Genomic DNA, 20,005 nt, shown 5'->3' with positions numbered 1-20,005 from the left:
AAAAGCATTTTTGACATCCACAACAAGAAACTAAGTATATGAATGAATACACACAGATGAACCCCACTCCTGCAAGGACAATTATTATCTGTTGTTCATGTCAGCCAATACACGGGATACGTTTTTCCTATAGCATTAAATACCTCCCCTACCATTCCCACAGTCAAAAGTGCCATCCCATAAGGTCTTTATACAATTTATATTCAACTGATGTGTTCTTTGCTGAGTAAAATAGAGGGGAAATAAGGTAAGAAAGCAGCAATACGGGCACAGAGCTGTGTCAAAGAAAGTCTCAGAAATGAGACTGACACAGGAAAAATGAGTTGGTGCTCCATTATAAAAACAAACCTATACCTTTGCTTCAGCTACCAAATAAATGTGTTAAGCCCTTTGATCATTTCGTTGTGGTAAAATTCATTTACTTGGGACAGTATCCCACATACTCTTTTCTCTCTAAAATATAACACAGCTAAAATTCTGATCCAAAAGGTGAATCGTAAGTCTAGATTCTACTTAAATGGCCCATGTCTTCTTTGCCCTGCTTTTAGTGACGTGAAATGGAGCTCCAGGCTCAATGGGAGCAAAGCTGATGTTTTCTCTCTAGAAGGGAGACCTTTGATAGCTGATGACATTGATGACGTCATCTTTGAGGAAAGTAACAAAGAAAAGGTAAAAAGCAACATATTGAGAACTAAAACTAAAACCGCTCATATAGCCCCTATCTCTCTCAGAAAGCATTACTAATGTTGTGGAGAACTTACTGAGCTAATATTGTGCTGGTTTTTCTTCACTCGTTCAATCTCTGGGGTATTCCTTACGGCTGTGCCAGCTCCTACTTCTTCCTTATAAGATACCTTCATAGTGAGAAAAGGAAAACAAGAACTGTAAGCTTGTTAAGATTCAAGTCCTAGATCTTCTTGTTACAAACGCAAGACTATTTCTCTATAAAATGCAAGGTTTTATAGTGGTATGAATACAGGTCTCATTTGTGACTAGCAATATTATACAAATCAATGAAATAGTCCATTATAATAAATGATGGCATTGGTTTCAGATCTCATAACCTCTTAGCCCAGTTCACACTTGTTCTAAGGCATGATAAGTACCTTAGCTGGGGGAAGATTATTTGCCCTAGAATATAAATTAGCAATCTCCAATTTCCTGCATGTGTATTTGAGAAAAAAATCAAAGCACATATTAAAGAAATTCACTCAGCTGCTATCATTTAACCCCAAAAGAGTGAGGTTTCACACCACTGCTAATCTAAGACAAAGGTCCCTCACTGTCTCCTAGCAAAATAGTAGCCCTAGTATCTGCCTTGACTTGCTTATTTTTCTTGCCTTCTCCTTTCTCTCCACCCCTCTCCACCCCTGATATCTACTTCTAAACAAAAACAAAAACAAAGTTTTGCCACAAATAAACAGCAGCCCTAGAAAGTCACATGAGGACAGAGCAATCCCACTCCAGACACTGGCTTATCCAGTGAACATCACAGGGCGGGGAGTGGGGAGGGGGTGATATAAGACTTGATCTGAAAGAGATGAAACTCAGGACATTACTGACCACAGGAGTTAGGAGAAGTCCTTTCTCTGATCCTTCCACTGAGAAATGCCCATCTCTTGGCACAGCCTGGACCTTCTTAGGGCAATCACTGACTTACCAGACAGTCGGTCTGTCCTGAGTGTGACTCAGCCAATTAATTAGGAAGCGGAGAGTATTTCAGTATGCCTCAAACTTAATGGCATTTGTTTTATGTCTCCTTTTGACTAGCCATGTGCTTAAGTTCTACATGACTGAGATAATTCTATATTATAATATTTAACTGTATGGTTCATTTAATAATTTCATAACACAATTCAAGTTTATTCATTTATCGATTAGCAGAGGCCTACTTTTTACATTTTTTAATTAGGTATTTTCTTCATTTACATTTCAAGTGCTATCCCAAAAGTCCCCCATACCCTGCTTCCCCCACTCCCCTACCCACCCATTCCCACTTCTTGGCCCTGGTGTTCCCCTGTACTGAGGCATATAAAGTTTGCAAGACCAAGGGGCCTCTCTTCCCAATGATGGCCGACTAGGCCATCTTCTGCTACATATGAGGCCTACTTTTTAAAAACAGTACACAGGCAATTTCTATTCTTCAAAATAAAAGGGGAAGTTTATGGGTTTAGTAAGTCTCTAGGTAAGTCATCCATGCAAATTAAGTGAAAATCAGGAGGGAAGCCCCCATGTCTCTACTCTCATCTTCACAATAAAATCAGTGTGGAAGTTTTGTTTTTTTTTTCTGAGATAAAATACAGTCAACACTTGTCATTGATATCTAATACAAAATTTGGATTTAAAAATCCAGAACAATTCTAACAATTAAAATTTACAAGAATAATTATTTTTATTTTGAAAAAATAAAGCCATTTGATAGAAAATACAAGTGACAGAGGAAAAAAATCAAACAGTGTGGGAAGACACTCTTACAAAATATAACATTTTAGAATTGAGGAGTGAAAAGTTGTTGGGATATTGTTCCCAGAGCATTTTCCTAGCATGAACAAGGCCCTAGATAAAATCCCTAGAGCCATAAAAATAAATAAATAAGCAAGCAAACAAAGATACCATAATTTCAACTATGAAAAAAAAATACAGATTGGGAATTCCTCAACCAAGATATCTGAAATTTAGAATTTCTGACAGTTAGCAATTGACTTGTTTCCTGTGCTGTGTTTCAGTCATAACACACATGCACTAAAAATAATACATGGTATTATCTTAGGCTGTGTGCATAAAGAGTATATGAAGCACAATTGACCTTTATGTTTAGACATACATCTCCTCCCCACTATCACTTATCACATACATGCAAATATTCCAAAATCCAAACAAAGTCTGAAGTACATTTGGCTCTTCACAGAGCAGCTACTCACATTGCTAATATTTTGCTGTGTCGTCTTGATTCTCTGAATCTCGGGAGTGACTGCCACAGTGGAGTAGTTGGAAAGCATTTTCTCAGCTTCATCTTTATACTTTTTCTAAGATTATAAAATGATTACAAATTGAAAGCTCTGTGTGGTAGGAGAAGAAAGGGATATGGCAACATTTCCAACCTTAGCATATACAACTCATAATTTAAGGTTCAAAGTAACTTTTGACATCTCCTTTAAAGTTAAGGGTGTCAGTAAACAATCTGTCACAGCAGCTTACCTAAGAGAAATTGCCTTCTGGGTTTCCCCTAAACTTGTGACCTACTCTTCTATGTGTGAACAAACTCAGATTCTACCCCAGTATCTCCAGCACTCCCAATGTGACCCAACTCTCTACATCTATCTTGTTACAAGCTTCTGGACGGAGGATTTGTTTCCTACTCCTGGTAAAGATCAGTGGCTAAGTATGACACTCTATTATATTTGTAGGTAAGATTATGACAAATCTCAAGTTCCTCTCCAGTAAATGAGCTACAATGGGCCCCTTTAATAAAGCCTGGGTCTAAGTTATGATATAATTGACATGGTTGTAAATACCCAACACACACTTATTCAACCAGTTCTACAAATAGACATCATTATTGGGTGGAGGAAATGAGGTACCCGCTACTAACCATGGGAAATGAGACTCAACTTGGGCATTCTAGTGAGTGTGGGTAACAATTACGAAGTGACATAAGCACTGGATTTGGTGACATGCAGCTGTCATTGCATCCTTCCTCGCTGACTCACATCTCCATTTGTGTGTTTCTTGCATTACCCTAAGATTTGCATGCAACTTATGAAAACATAGCCAGTGTCTCCAAGTTCATTGTCTTTGTGAAGCATGGGGGATAAGGGGGCAGAAAACCGTGACCGTTAAGATTATTCTAACTGCTGCACATTCCTAGGTAACTGAGGAGCAGACAGGTCCCTACACTTACCACTTTGGTTTAACCAGAATTTGAATGATTGTGCCCAATTTGGGTTGAAATTATTTCCATCACAAATTCTATTAATCAAATTTAATTCCCTGCTTCTAGAACAATTTCATATTTCTCATTCTTCTCTGTTACTTTTTCCACTGGGATGTACTTCTCAGGTAATTTTATAGCAAAGATATGATTAAATAAAGTGTATTTCCTTTCAAATCATAGTTTACAAGCAACTTGTTCCTCTGTAAATGTTTTCTTTTGAGGTAGTATCTTTCTCACATTTATTTTTTCAAAAGAAGTGGTATATGTATTTCCTTTACTGTTTTTGCCTACTGGGCTTCTCTTCGCCCTTCCCACTTAATTCTTCTTTTCTCTACACACAGCCCCCTTTCAGTCCTCGCTGTCTGTCTATCTATCTGTATTTCTCTCTCTCTCTCTCTCTCTCTCTCTCTCTCTCTCTCTCTCTCTCTCTCTCTCTCTCTCTCTCTCTCTCTCTCTCTCTCTCTTTCTCTCTCTCTCTCACACACACACACACACACACACAGACACACACAAACACACACACACACTCACTCACTCACTCTGTCTCTCTATCTCTCTATCTTTGTCTCTGTCTCTCTGTGTGTATGAATGTGTGCACACACATACTTAAATCCAGCTTCTTTACATGTGACAAAATATGAAATATTTATCCTTTTCATAATACCATTCTCTCACACCCAGCTTTTTAGATTTTTGGAAAATATGTGACAGGTATAGTTGGCAAATAAGTTTTTCTAAGAAAACTTAGCTCTTCTCCTAATTTTTCATTAACATTAATTATCAAGTGATAAAATAGTCTTTCACTACTTTATTTTATTGAGAGCTATATAAAAATATTGTCCATCATTAAATGGACATAAAGTATTTTTGGAGTTATGCTTCTGTGTGTGAACAAAGACTATTGAAGAAAGTATACAATGTTAAAAATTAAAAAATTAAAATTAAAAATTAAAAAAGTTAAAAATAAAAATAAGATCAAAATTTTCTTGGCCTCAAAAAGGGGAAACCATGTGGGACTTTGGCATCTCATAACGGCCTCTAAATTAGATCTATAGCCACCGTCCTAATTAGCAATGCAAGTCACATTTGGCCATTAAAGTCTTAATAAAAATGCTCTAATTTTGAAGGCAATGTCTTCAGAATGTTGTCAATCAAAACTCTGGAAGCAGGCAGTGACAGGATTTGAGTACATTTCTGCAAGCATCTTCATCCTCTACCAACCTGGCTGTAGATTTCAGATGCCCTCTTGGCTCGAAGCATATCTGGGATATCCATGTTCACTTGCATTCCTCTCCCCTTAATTTCATTCTCCAAGTCTTTCTTATATTGCTTCTAAAAGAACAGAAAATAATCTCAGCTCTTTGCTGAACTTTCCATGGTCCTATTGTTATTCATGTGTTTCAACAACAAGGTGACATTTGCACCATTCCAGAACCTTCATCGAGACTTTGTGTTCACACCATCCTTACCTGGCTGGCCATCTCAGATGCCCTCTTAGCTCTCTGAACATCCAGAGTGTCTGTGCTGACCTGCATCCCTTTTCCTTTAATTTCTGTCTCCAGATCTCTTTTGTAGTCTTTCTGTAGAAAGTAAAACACATGGTGCTCTGCAGTGATTTCAAAATGGTACTGAAAAAGCATGATGTCATTTTGACATCAGGACTATACATTATGAAAATAGATTAGGCCTTATTCTTTTCTTTCTATATAACAAGACAGAAGTATGACATGCAGTGATATATTTATACATAACCAGGAGGCTTTGTCTACTAAGCTGCGTTTAAAGAAAAGCACAGAACTAGATGGAGAAACTTTGGTGTTCCAATGATAAAATTGAAAAGGTATTGGTGACTGTATAATCTGGTTGGTGACTATCAATAAGGTAACTAAAAACTGTCACTATTCTCAATTATTGCAACTTACTACATTTCTATTCTAAACTACTGGGTTTATATAATATTAGCCCAAGTGTCTGGACTCTATGGGGCTTAAATAAATCATTCTACCCCAACCTTGGGTTTATGTGATTAGTTCAGGAATGGTGTACACTTCCTTTACCATGGAGAATAGAGAATGTCAGAAAAGCCTTTCCTTTTCTTCTTGGATATGAATGACAATAGACACATCCTGTCTGGGAACTAAGTCAGGAAGTAAAACTAAACTGCATGACCCTTAAATAATATATAACCTTTCAGAATGACTGGTTACAGTCCGGAAAAGGTGTCACTAGGCAACTTCATCACTATATGAACAAAACACCTCCAAACTTGGATGGTTTAAAACAGCATATGATAACAGCTTCATTCCAAGAGAACAAGTGTACTGAGAGCCTCAGTCAGAGTTCAGTTTGCTAATGTCTCATTGGCTATAGAAAGTCACACAGTTAAGCTCACATAAACAGTACAAGTTTGAATATTGGAGGACACTAGCCTAACAATATATCATATTGGCATTTTAAGCTCAACCTTGGATAGTAAAATTAATATCAAAATTCCAAACTTTAGTTGCAAAGGATTTTAAGAGCCAATCAATTTGGCAAGATGGACCACGTGTAAATAAGATTATGAAAATGAGTTATATAGAGTGTAAAGATGATGGCAACTCCAAAACCTCCCAGGGCCACGTGGACCACAGCTGACTCCTCTGGGCCTATTTTCCCTCACTTTCTACTCATTCCATATTTCTTGCTCTAGGAGGATGCTTTCAGTTCCAATGATAATAATTTCAAAAGCTCCTATTTCTGGCCCTGGATGCCCACTCTGTTGCAATACGCTCTAATCTGCTAAAGTGAACTCGATGTAGTCTCTGACATAGAATAAAAAAGGTTCATAAAGGTATAGCTTTTGTGATAAAACAAACACCATCAAGTAAAACTGCACAGTAAGTGGTCAAGAATTGAGACAGAATTCTTGACCAGGCTAAAAATTTACTGTTCCTGTTGAAACCATGCTATGCCCTACTTTAAACCACTCAATACTGTATAAACTGGCATTTTAGGCTCTGCCTTGCCCTCAGACATTCCACTGCACAAGAAGCTTCTGACTTTGTTTTGACGGTGGCCCCTGGGTGGCCCTCAAAGCCACACCCTCTATCAAGCAACCTTCATCTAGCACTCACTGATCAATGGCTCATTCCTAGGTCTAGAATGGGAGCCAGCTGAGAAGTTTAGTAGGAAGAATTGGAACTGTGGACACATATGTGTGCTAAATTATAGCAGGAAAACTAAAAATTATGGGGTAGACCAGATTAAGCAAAAGGGTACTGTTCTCACCTGGACTTCGTAAGCGATGGATACCTAACACTGTGACAGAATGGCCCCAACCAGCCAACAAGTTCATACCGGATGTGTGTCAATGATCAAGGACTCCATGACCTGGCTCAGTCCCCGGCTATTTGACACAGCTATTTAACTGCTTATTCATCTACCTGCTCACCCCATCTGAACCTGAACCTGGCAAGCTGCTCCCTGCCCCTGATCCATTTTCTACTTGAGACCCACTTCTGCCTTTACACCTCTAACCTCTTCAACTTTGCTCTTAAATCTGACTTCACTTCTACAAGCATTATTACCAGCAGTTTGCTCTCTTCACTGATCTGGTTCATTTTTATCTATACAGATTCTTTCTAAGCCAACTTCTAAAACCTCTTGAACTTTGAACTCTGCTGGAGTCACTTTTACTTGAATTTATTCTTTAACACATACACATGTATTTATTCTTTAATGTTTTATGTATGTATATATAACTGTACATATATATATATACACACCTATGTATGTGTACATGTATGTATATGTTCTTACACAAAAACATACACATACATATACAGTGTGTGTGTGTGTGCTGCATGAGCATTAACAGTAATTAAGATTAGAATAAAGAACTTTCATTCACCTTGTCCAAGCTACCAAGGTGGATGGATTTTATTACAAATTATAGGCATTGAAACTGCTAAACTTTATGAATTTGTTATTAAATATATGCTGATATTATGGAAAGAAACAAACATTTCCATGTATGTTTCTAATGTAGCTCACTCATGACAGCATCAGTCCTGGTAGCTAATATGGTACCTTAGTTTGGAGTAGGGAAATGTGAATGGATTTAGAACAGTGTTACAGGATTCAGTTGATAAGCAGAATCAAAGTGACATCTAAGACTTGTCTGGTTTCATTTGAAGAGGCAGAAGAGAAATTAAAGGTTCTGGTTTTGGCATGTCATGTTGAGATATTACTACACATGTAGACAACAGATGTTTCAATGGACATAGTCACATCCACATTATAAATCATACAATGCTTCTAAAGGAGCCAGGCAAAGTGTAGAAAGTAATGAAACATAACTTGTAAGAGTAAATGAATATAAAGCAAAGAGAAGCACACAGCATTCAAGATTTACTTAAGTTTCTGTATGTACAAGATCAGTCTGTCTACATATCCTACATACAGATCTGGAAGTCTCTACAATAAACTTCTAACAATGACCAGTCACACTACAAGAGTCAGGATAGCTCCCAGAATAGCCCCAGTGAAGCCCCACCACCAAGCCTTGAAAAGGCGAGTCATTCTCCTGAGTCTGCACCTCAGCTTCCTCTATTTCTCTTACAAAATGCAAACACTATCACACTCCAGTGACTCGTTCACACTCTCAAAATCATTAGGAGGTTCAGGAAGCATAGTGTCTAACCTCAGCTATCTCCCTAGAACATGCAAATATGGTCTGCTCTTTACAGCTCTCTTATGCCCACATCTTCATGTATATTGCATGAAGAGAAGTGACACTGAACATGGTCAATCAAGATATATGGTGTCTTAACCCAAAGGCTGACTCTGGAAACCTCAAGCAGTAGATATAAAGTAAGCAAAGGATGTCTTCTAAACACACAGTCACACAGAACCAAAGATTATACTCAAATTAAAACCTCTAAATATGGACTTTAGATTTCCCTCAAAACACTGTGAACACAAACATGCAAAGCAGAATATGAGCTATCCTAGAGAAAATGTCCTACAAAAGTATTTATCATACTCTAGATTAACATGAAATGTGTTGTATTACAACAATAATGTGTATCGGGGTGTGTGTCCCTGCGTGCATGTATGCTTGTGTTTTCTACTAAAATGGCTTTTTCTGAGCTTCCTTTGGTGCATTTAAAGGCTATGAGCAATGTGGAGACTACAAATTTCCAAATAGCCATCATAATTTGAAATGATTTCCATTCCACACGTCAGTGCCGCCCATGGAGCTTTGAGAGATCCCATGCACTCATCCAGTATTTGTGTGATCTGCTGAGTACAAACATTGGAGTTTCAAGGTCTGGGAGACCCTCACCACTCACCTCGCTGGCTATCTTGGCAGCTCTTTTGGCACGTTGTATTTCAAGGGTATCGGTGTCAATTTGCATTCCCTTGCCTTTAATTTCCAACTCCAGATCCTTTTTGTATTCTTTCTATAAAATCAACAGTCAACAGAATTTAGTCACTCTGTGGACAACATGTTTTTACAGTCAACGATACCAAAACAAACAAACAAGCAAACAACCTATAAATTTTTCAATGACCAAGAGAGGGCTGCGAGATGGCTCAGTGGGTAAAGCACTTGTCATATAAGCAGTAAGGTTGAAGTTTAAGTCTCCTAGAAGCCATGTACACTCAAGCAGATACAACAGTGAGCTCTGGGTTCAGCAGAGACCCTCACCTAATAGAGGAGAAAGCAATCAGAAAAGATACTCAACACCAACCTCTGGCCACATGCCACACACATGCACTCACACATATACAAACACACAGACATGAATGCACACACAACATACAATCACGTACTTAGGAAGAAAGGAAAAAGGTAAGTGACCAATGTCCAACAGAATGTGATGTTTATTGCTATACATGAGCACTCAGATCTAAGTACATCGTGAAGAATACAAAATTAGAACCACTATTCTCACTGGAGATGTTTTTATACTGTGGAAAAGTCAATCATCAAATGAGTCTTCATGGAGTGCAATCTTGGAGACTGGGAGAAAGGCAAAAGGATACAGACAGATTTGTACGATAGGAAGAAAACCAGGAATGAGGTCAACACACTCAGCAGCCAAGCTATGTGATACTCCAGATGATTCCTACCATTCCTGTGTGTCTGTGAAACGGGGTATGAGCATGGCTCCATGCAAGATCCACAGTGAGGAATAGGAGACAGTGACAGAGAGCTTAGAACAGAGGGTTGGCTTTCTCTGCTCTTTGTTCCTGTGTGGCCACCCACTATTTTTTTGTCCTAAAGCCCGGTGTGCTGATGCTTCCACTGCCATCTTACCACTCGGGATTCAACTGGCCCTGCCATCCTAAGTCTACAGTAAACTTTCCAGATATAATTGACAAACAATACTAAAATTGGCCTCTCAATGAAGACTGACTGCATTGTTGTAACGAAAGATTGCTCCTGCTATAGCAGTCTTCCCTGTTTCCATATAAACTTAAAGAGTGGCTTTTCTATGTCTGTGAAGAACCCATACAGGAACATTTTGACTTCTTCACCTACGTATACCTCTTGTATTTCCTGATCTTATGTTACTGTTCTAGCAAAAGTCTAAGCACTGTATTGAACTGGAAAGGAGATAGTGGCTAGCTCTGTCTTGCTCTTGATTTTAATAGAATTGCTTTGAAGTTTTCTACATTTAGCAGAAATACTATGGGTTGGACATACATAAAAGCCTTTGTAATATTAAGGTGTTTTCTCCAATCCTATTGTCTCTAAGAGTTTTGCTATAGAGGGATGTTAGATTTTGTCAAAAGAATTTTCTCTGGCTACTAAGATGATCATGACTTTAAGTCTATTTTTATGCTTCATGACATTTATCAATTTGCGTATGTTAGATAATCCTTACATCTCTGGGTCATGGTGAATGATCTTTTCATGCATGCCTGTACTCAGCTTGTTGTGATATCTCCCTATTATTTCTAATTTTTTTCAGTTTTGATCTTCTCTTTCCTTTAGGTAATTTGGCTAAGGTTTGCCAATCTTGTTTATCTTTTCAAAGAACCAACTCCTTTGTAATTGGTTCTTTGTATTGGTTTGTTTGCATATGCATCTCTACTTCTTTCATTTCTGCCCTGGTTTCAGTTATTTGCCCCATCTACTGCTTCAGTTTGATTTGTTCTTGTTTCCCAAAACTTTTGACTTATTAAATCATCTATTTGAAGCTCATCTCATTTTTAATGTAAGTACTCAGAACAATTCATTTTCTTCTTAGAACTTATTTTTTTCATTTCATCCTAGAGATTTTAGTTATGTTTTCATATTTATTTAATTCCAAGATTTTTTTTATATTTTCTCCTTAATTTCCTTAATGGTTCAAATACTTGAAAATTGAATAATAATTTAATCTCCATGAGCTTGTATGTTATTTATCTTTTGGTATTTATTTTTTGATATTTTTGTTATTTGTTGATCAAGCTTTTCTGGTGGTCAGATAGAATATATGGAGTTAGTTTGATTTTCCTAAATTCATTAAGACTTGCTTTGTGTCTTAAGATAGTATCTGTTTTAGAGAAACTTCGATAGCATACTGAGGTGGACGATGTGCATTCTGTAGTGTTTAGGTAGAGTGCTCTGTAAGCACATGGCAGTTCCATGTGGCCTGTGATGACCTTTAGCTTCAGTGTTTCTCTGGTTACATTCTGTCCATTGGTGAAAGCACGTCTCAAAGTCAATTACTGTGTTGGGGTTAATCTGTGACTTAATGCCAGTGGTGTTTGCTTTATGAAATTGGGTGCAGACATGTTTGGTGCACTTATGTTTAGATAATGTCCTCTTGTTTACAATATCCTCTTGGTAGATTGAAATGAAGTGCCCTGCTTTGTCACCTCTAATTAGTTTTGGCTTGAGTCTTTTGTGTTAGTACAGAACGGCTGTGCCTTCTTGTTTCCCAGTCCCATTTGCTTAGAGTATTTCTCTCTATCTTCCACTTGAAGGTTATATCTAGCCAAGAAAGTGAGGGGTGTTTTGTTTTGTTTTGTTTTGTTTTGTTTTGTTTTGTTTTGTTTTGTTTTGTTTTGTTGTAAAAAACAAAAAGGTAGATGCTGTTTTCTAATACTGTGGGCTAGTCTGTGTCTTTTGATTGGGAAATTGAATCAGGTATTAGAAGCCTTATTAGTCAGGCACCAATAGCAAGGTTCTTATGTTAGAGTGGTTAGGGCTAAAGCAGAGAAAGCCAGGGGTGTGCTGGATGCCTGAAGTGACGTGTGAGGTGTATGCAAGGCTTCTGAACCACTGAGGAGTGTCAAAGCCACCAGAGGATCCCAAAGGAATGGCACTAGAAGGAACAGGAGACTGAAACTGGACATTGCATTCACAGGGCATTCTTATAAAGTTCTATGAAATGAGAAGCAACAACTACTTTCACTCCATGCAGAAGTTTAACTCCTTAGCAACCAGATGAAGACTAGAAATGTGTGATACCTAAAGAGCAAGACAACAGAAGCTGCTCAGTTGCAGCTGCTGCCAGAACACAAAGCCACACCTGCCTTGTTTTTTCCCTTTCTTTACTTTTAAATAACCAGATCAAATCTCATAGGAATATTTTGCCTGGCATATGGATTTCTCTAAAATGACCATTTTCACTCACAGCATAGAGAAAGATTGTGAAGATGAAATTGTCTTTAATTTGCTACCTGGGAAAAGTCTGGGACATGGTTGTTTATCATCATTTACACATGAATTGTGTCATATAGAACCTTAGGGAAAACTATATTGGTGAGGAAAGAAGCTGAAAACGGTCTCATTGTGGGCTGCTCAATGAATCCACTCACCTCGCTGGCCATTTCAGATGCTCGCTTTGCTCTCTGAATATCGAGAACTTCTGAACTGAGTTCCATTCCTTTCCCTTTGATTTCATTTTCCAGATCTTTTTTATATTCTTTCTACAAGACAAGAATAGAACATTTCACTTGAAGATTTCCCCACAATTACTTTAACTCATATACAGTTTAAATGTCTTCTAGAGACCACAGACACGAGAAAATATTGTAAGGAAGGAAAAATTAGATACTGAATATTCTTGCCAATTTCCCATTGATGTTTTCTTTTCTCCTCTATTAAACTCAAAGTGGCATCCATATTACCAGTGTTTCATCCTTTCTCCCAATATCTTTTGGCATCATTCTGATCTTCTTTAAAAAGATATCTCCCTTTTAAGAGTTGGAGAAAATCTTCAGAATATATATGCTTCTTATTACTTGAAGTGATTTTAAAAATATCTATTTGATGTGAATTTCTAAAAGAACTTACAGAAAAAGGACCGCAAAGCCAAAACTAGCTATAGCCAGAGGCATTTAAAAATGTGTACTTTATTTAAAGATCTGTTCAAAAAAGCAATTTTCTTAAAATTGATAAGAGACTTTGAATATCTTTCTTAATATTATATATTTTTAAAATTTTTAGATGGAGTCTCATATAGCCTTGGCTGGACTAGAAATCACAAGTAGACAAATATGGCTTGAAGTTCTAATCTTTCTCCCCCTGCTTTTGGAGTGCTGGGATTATAGGTATGAACTTCCAAACTCATTTTATGAGATGCAGGGATGGAACCCAAAAAGCTTTGAGCATGCTAGGCAAGCACTCTGCCAACTGAGCTACATCCTAAACATTGACACTGCATTTTAAATCATCACAGCTGCTTTGCAGAGACTCTTATATCCTCTACTGAGAAATTGTTGATTTCCTTATTTACTTACACTGTAAAATTCCATCAAACTGGGTTTCATTTTATGACTATTTTGCTAAACAAAAGATATAATTCCCTTTAATGTTAAGAAACCAGGTTCCTGTTAATTCCAGAGTTCATGTCACACACACACACACACACACACCATCCTGTATCGTTAAATTAGGCTGACATCTGATCAAACAACAGCTTTTGTCAATCCTGCCTATGATTTTAGAAATAGCTCTCAGTCAAATGGCCTTGGTGAAAGTCACAACCTTTCTACTAATTTGATCATGTGAACTTTAGGAGGCCCTTGAGTAAGTCAGTCTCCAATTCCATCAAGGAAAAAGGAAATAAAATAAATGTCCTATTAATACCAAAGGACAATGGAGGAAAATTGGGCAAAATATTGGAACAGCCAAAGGCTGTACATAAAACATACATCCTAAAATATAAAATGGTACTTGGGAGACTCTACATGGCAATATAAAACCATAAAATAAAGAGCATAGAATCTATTACAGGTAAGGGCTTCTAAACTAAAAATTTCTAATTATATCATGTAACCAAGTGGCTTTTTCAATTAGCTATCTCTATGTAACTAACTAAAAGATTAGACATAGCCACTATGAAAGAAATACTTGTGTCCCTCCCAAAATCTGTACGTTGAAGCCCCAGCTCCCTTGAGAAGTATTTGGGTTTCTATGGGTATATGAGGGTAGGTAGGGACAATGCTGATATTAAAGGCTCCACGAAGAAGGAGACTAGCATTCTTTCTTCTGCTGTGGTGACACAGAAAGCAAACACCAGCAAGCAGGAACAGAGCTCTCACCTGGAGCCAAAGCCACCAGAACCTTGACTTGGGGCTTCTTGGTTTTTGGAACCAGGAGAACTGTCTGATTTAGAACCACTCATTTTACAATATTTCCTCATAAAAGCCCCAAGCTGCCTGCTCCAATGAACAGTTTTGTGGACCTTTTCCTGTTCTGTTCAGGCATCCGGAATTCTAAGTCCAAAATGTGATTAATTAAACCTTGCTATTTTAGTTACATGACACTTATAGCATCATTGCTCTGAATAATTCCTTTGAAAGAATTAGAATCCCACTTTCCCCATTAAGAAAGAAGACAGGAATAAAATGGGAGAGTTGAGAATCAGTCTCTCGTTGTCACTGTATGCTAATGATTGGAAGTCCCTGCCTTAACGTGCACACAGCAGTGCAGCTTTACAACAGAGAACAGTATCAGGACAGCACCATTTATTTGTTCTCAGCTTCAAAGAATATTTACACAAATAAGAAATGACAAGTGGGGGTGGGGCAACAGAATCGAGATAGAAACTGCATTGTTATTCTAAGAAATCACAGTAATGTCTGATGTCACTTAAGCAGCAAAGGTCAGCTCTCATTTACTTATTAAAAGCTCATGATTAAAAGTTTCATCTCTAGGTGGACTTATGCTTAATTCATTCCACTGGTTTAGGACATCTCTTTCAGCAGAATCACTTCTTCAATTCAAAAACTGACAATAAGACTGCAGTTTTCTTCTTACGGGTGTGTTCTACTCATGCATTATATTCTAGGTTACATTAACATATAATCATTTAAATGAACATGTCACAGTAGAGTTAGCTTTGAGCCACTTGGAGGAAATGGATTAATTTTTCAGTGTTGAAGTACAAGTATAATGTTTTGATTTATTCAAGTTAAAACATTTAATATTCAACAAACTTAATATATTAATTGTGAACCAAAGTTTAATTAAGTTACCAAGAAAATTTCTATGGAGATAAAAGCAAAAAAAAAAAAAAAAAAAAAACAAAAACAAAACAGTATGAGTTATTCTGCTCCTTACACTAACTCTATAATTTTTCTCTAAGTAAAAGAGAAAGAACTTTTGAATAAATCATATATTCAGACTTTCCCATGTGAGTACCTCAGCTCTGATATCAAATGTGGTGATGCTACAGGGAGACTACCCAAAAAGGTAGAGAGATGACTCAGCAGCTAAGAATATATGCTGTTCATCCAGAGGCCTTGAGTTAGGTTTCATTCACACCTTCAGATCTAATACCCAATTCTGGCCTCTGTAGACACTGCACTCATGCACACAAATCCACACATGCACATAGAATTAAAAGTTAAGACTAAAAATTTGAAAAGTAAAGCTGGTTGTAGAATATGTTTATGATAACTAAGAAAATCAAGCTTTCAAGAAAGTGCTTTTCTCAACCAGGTGGTGGTGACACAACTGTAATCCCAACACTCCAGAAGCAGAGGCAGGCAGCCTCTGTGAGTTCAAGGACAGCCTGATCTAAACAGTGAGTTCTATGACATACAAAGCTGCAGTTACATAGGCAAATGCACAGAAAAATGTTGCCTTGGAAAATAAGCAAAAAAAGAAAGAGAAAATGTAAAGGAAAAGGAAGTGGTTTGCTCAGGACAAGGCATAGCCATTGTTCTCTCCTCATTTGATGATCCCTGAGACTTCTGGAAATATGGAAAACACAACTGCATAATTTTTGATAGTGAGGGACTGCATGCATTGACCTCTCCATATATATATACGAGAGTCAGTCTTCTGTTTAATATTTTTGTAGAAGACAGCTGCTATGAAGCTATAAAGTTCACTACTTACAGACCTTCTAAGCTATAATCACAATGAAAAAACAGAATATTTTCTAAGTTTTTTCAGATAATCTGGATAATTTCTTCATTCACCAGTAAATAGTCCTATTAACTTATACTTTCCTGTGTTAAGAAAATGCAAGGCTCCCTCAGTGAGGGCCAGAATAAAGAGTCCACAACTCACATATGCAATCAGTAGGGAATTGCTAAGTAGGTGTTTCTGAAGTGACTTATTCTGCTTATTCCTAGGTATAAGATATCTAATATAAACCCACAAGGCACTACCATAACATCTAATATAAACTCCCAAGGCCATACCTCCCTCATCAGGTTGGTGATATGCTTCACATGTAGAAATGCAGGTGTCTTGTCTAAATCTAGTGAGGACCTTCCTTTAATTTCCTTCTCAAAATCTTCTTTGTAAACTTTCTGTTGAATAAAGACATCATATTCAATGTACAGAATTTTTATAAGAAAGCTACAAGAATAGGCATTCATTCTCAGAACAAAACTTGTGTTTTTTCATGTAATTATATACTATCTCAGTTTTATTATATTAATCATTTATCATAAAGAAAAACTTGCAGACAATAGCAACAACAACAATTAAAAAAAACCTCACACAGCAAAATTAACTAGTCTTCGTAACAGCAGAAAAATAATTCCAATTTTGTCAATTACAGGCTTCTACCTTGTCTGTCTTTAGTGCAAGAGGATGTGCCTAGCTCTGCAGTGACCTGATATGTCAGGGTGGGAATACCCAGGGAGGACCTCAACCCTCTCAGAGAAGAAGGGGAGGGGTGGGACTCTGTGAGAGGGGACCTGGAGGGGGGTAGCGATCAGGATGTAAAATGAATAAAAAAAACTTAACTTCAGAAAACATTAAAGACTTTGTGAACTTTTAGAATTTCTGCTTTAAGGCAAATTTGAATAAAAAAATATGACTGGACCTCTACCAGAATAGGCAGCTCTAACTTTCCTGATTTCCTAAGAGGCACAAAATAAATATCTCTTTTGCAAATGCTAAGTAGGTAATCAGAGAGCTAACTAAGTGTGATTGATTGGGGGGGGGGGGGGGGGTAGGACTGCTTGGCCGGAAGAGCAAAGCAGGAAATATTAGTGTGTCTGTCTAGTAATATATGACTTAATTTAGAAGTATATAAATGCATATATTAATTTCCAAAGTTAAAAATGATTGTTCATGTAATCACACTTAAAGGAAATTAAAAGGCCTTTGAATGAAAATATATTCTATATAATGTATACATACTATACATTAAGTATATTGTACACACTTTATATTAATGAACAAATTAAGGTATTTTTTCCTAATTATCACTCTGTGAGTCAGTCAATGTTTTTGCAAATGTTTTTCTAGTGACCAGAAATTCCCTTCTGTAGGGAACTCACTTGAAATCTCAGAGCTGTTACTATTGTTGAGCCAGTATTTCTCTGTGCAGCATACACCTGTGAGCTAACTCTTGGTTCGTGTTGCCTGAGAAGTCTTCTGGTCTGCCTGAGCCACACCAAGACCAGCAACCATTCTGGCATTTGCAAAAGTATTTGTGTATAATATAATATAATGATGTACTTTCTAAATTGTACACATTTTCTGTTGGCTGTTACAAAAGAAGCTGTCCCTGGGGTTGTTCTCTGTTTCTTTAATCTCCCATGATCATTACAGTAAGACTTTGGTGGAGCTGACAGTTAGAATTTACATTACATTATTATGGGTCTGTGATAGTTAGCTTGAGCCAGTCCTGTGCGATCATGACCATGTCTTTTCTTGACAACACCTCTAGTCTTTTGAAGTTAAAAGTTCCCCTATTTTTCTTTTGGCAGTTTAAAAATGTGTTTCCCATCATTTGTCCCCAAATGTTCCAACAATCTCAACACTTTAATCTATATAATTTCTTATAATCTTGTAACCTCAGGCTTTACCCATGCCAAGTTCCTGAAATAATGACTCGAAGACTGAATTATTTGTGAATAAATGCTTGTGCCATAAAAATAAATAAATAAATAAATAAATAAATATCTCTTTTTCTTACCCTTTAAATCTAGGAAGAAAGGAGGGAAGGAAGGGAGGGAAGGAGGGAGGGAGGGAGGGAGGGAGAGGAGAGGAGAGGAGAGGAGAGGAGAGGAGAGGAGAGGAGAGGAGAGGAGAGGAGAGGAGAGGAGAGGAGAGGAGAGGAGAGGAGAGGAGAGGAGAGGAGAGGAGAGGAGAGGAGAGGAGAGGAGAGGAGAGGAGAGGAGAGGAGAGGAGAGAGGAGAGGAGAGGAGAGGAGAGGAGGAGAGGAGAGAAGTGGAGAGGGAGGAGGGGAGAGGAGAGGAGGGGCAAGGGGAGGGGAGGGGAGGGGAAAGGAAGGGGAGGGGAAAGGAAGAGGAGGGGAGGGAGAGGAGAGGAGAGGAGAGGAGAGGAGAGGAGAGGAGAGGAGAGGAGAGGAGAGGAGAGGAGAGGAGAGGAGAGGAGAGGAGAGGAGGGGAGGGGAGGGGAGGGGAGGGGAGGGGAGGGGAGGGGAGGGGAGGGGAGGGGAGGGGAGGGGAGGGGAGGGGAGGGGAGGGGAGGGGAGGGGAGGGGAGGGGAGGGGAGAAGAGAGGAGAGGAGAGGAGAGGGGGGAGGGGTGAGGAGAAGAGAGGGGGGAGGGGAGGGGAGGGGAAAGGAAGGGGAGGGGAAAGGAAGGGGAGGGGAGGGGAGGGGAGGGGAGGGGAGGGGAGGGGAGGGGAGGGGAGGGGAGGGGAGGGGAGGGGAGGGGAGGGGAGGGGAGGGGAGGGGAGGGGAGGGGAGGGGAGGGGAGGGGAGAGGAGAGGAGAGGAGAGGAGGGGAGGGGAGAGGAGAGGAGAGGAGAGGAGAGGAGAGGAGAGGAGAGGAGAGGAGAGGAGAGGAGAGGAGAGGAGAGAAGAGAAGAAAGGGTGGCTTTGATTGGAACTGCCTAGCACACAGTCCACCCACCCACTATTACCACCTCAAAAAAAAAAACAAAAAACCCTCAGTGTATGCTCTGTGCAGAAAGACTTTTGTGTGAGTAAAAAAGAACTCCTAAGGACAGACTTAGAGATTTCTTCTAGAAAACACAGACTAAACCTATACCAGGCACTGGACAGAAATGAGATAAACATGATTAAAGGTCAGACAGCTTTCTTTGAAATCAGCTTTTCCATAGCAGGTATCTCAAGGAAGACAGTGTCAGCTGACTTTAAAGGCTCAAAGCCAACTCGAAGACAGGTGGCTTTCTTCCGGTCTGCTTTGTTCATTTTTATACCCTAAATTACTTTTTAAAACATTATATTTTCTCTGAAACTTTTTGGTGTTGATTTTTCTAGCCTTGGGAATATAAATCTGACACAATGAGATTCCCTAATAGAAGTCCTGACTCTCATCAAACCTTGCTGAGTGTGGGGAAAACTGGAAAAAATCTGAAGGGAAATAAAAGAAGAAATCTAATCTTCAGTGGCTATAATTAAAGGGGAGCTTGTCCCACTGGAGGGAGGGTACGGGCAAATAGGGTGAAGACAGAGAGAGAGAGAGAGAGAGAGAGAGAGAGAGAGAGAGAGAGAGAGAGAGATGAGGGATGAGGCACTAAAATCCCAACTTTCCAAATTACCACTATCTCTAATTCAGAAACAAGGCCCCGAAATATATAAACTATGAATGATAAGATAGGTACAGGTTTGTTGGTGAGAGGAATATTGAACAGTTGGTGTACAAAAGAATTAAGATAATCACAAAAAGTATAGAAAAGGCTT

At 38.5% G+C, this 20,005-nt stretch overlaps 1 protein-coding gene across 7 annotated transcripts in view; it reads right to left on the bottom strand.

Annotated features, from left to right (window-relative positions):
* Positions 1 to 20,005, bottom strand: part of Nebl (nebulette) — a 382,963-nt gene that overhangs the window by 41,069 nt on the left and 321,889 nt on the right. For 5 of the 7 annotated variants that reach the window (XM_085835164.1, XM_085835168.1, XM_085835166.1 and 2 more), the window contains 7 exons: positions 16,577 to 16,687; positions 12,737 to 12,847; positions 9,271 to 9,381; positions 5,404 to 5,514; positions 5,156 to 5,266; positions 2,922 to 3,026; positions 762 to 854 (listed from right to left, as the gene is read on the bottom strand). The exons of the other annotated variants lie outside the window; for them this stretch is intronic. In XM_085835164.1, the coding sequence (XP_085691290.1) occupies positions 762 to 854; positions 2,922 to 3,026; positions 5,156 to 5,266; positions 5,404 to 5,514; positions 9,271 to 9,381; positions 12,737 to 12,847; positions 16,577 to 16,687 (753 nt within the window). The remainder of the gene's footprint in view (positions 1 to 761; positions 855 to 2,921; positions 3,027 to 5,155; positions 5,267 to 5,403; positions 5,515 to 9,270; positions 9,382 to 12,736; positions 12,848 to 16,576; positions 16,688 to 20,005) is intronic. 7 annotated transcript variants of the gene reach the window in all.

This window comes from Mus caroli, unplaced genomic scaffold (assembly GCF_978045245.1).
Source record: "Mus caroli unplaced genomic scaffold, Mus_caroli_1 scaffold_2, whole genome shotgun sequence".
NCBI classification, from domain to species: domain Eukaryota; kingdom Metazoa; phylum Chordata; class Mammalia; order Rodentia; family Muridae; genus Mus; species Mus caroli.
The sequence above is the reverse complement of the archived record's forward strand: the minus strand, read 5'-3'. Positions and strand labels throughout refer to the sequence as shown.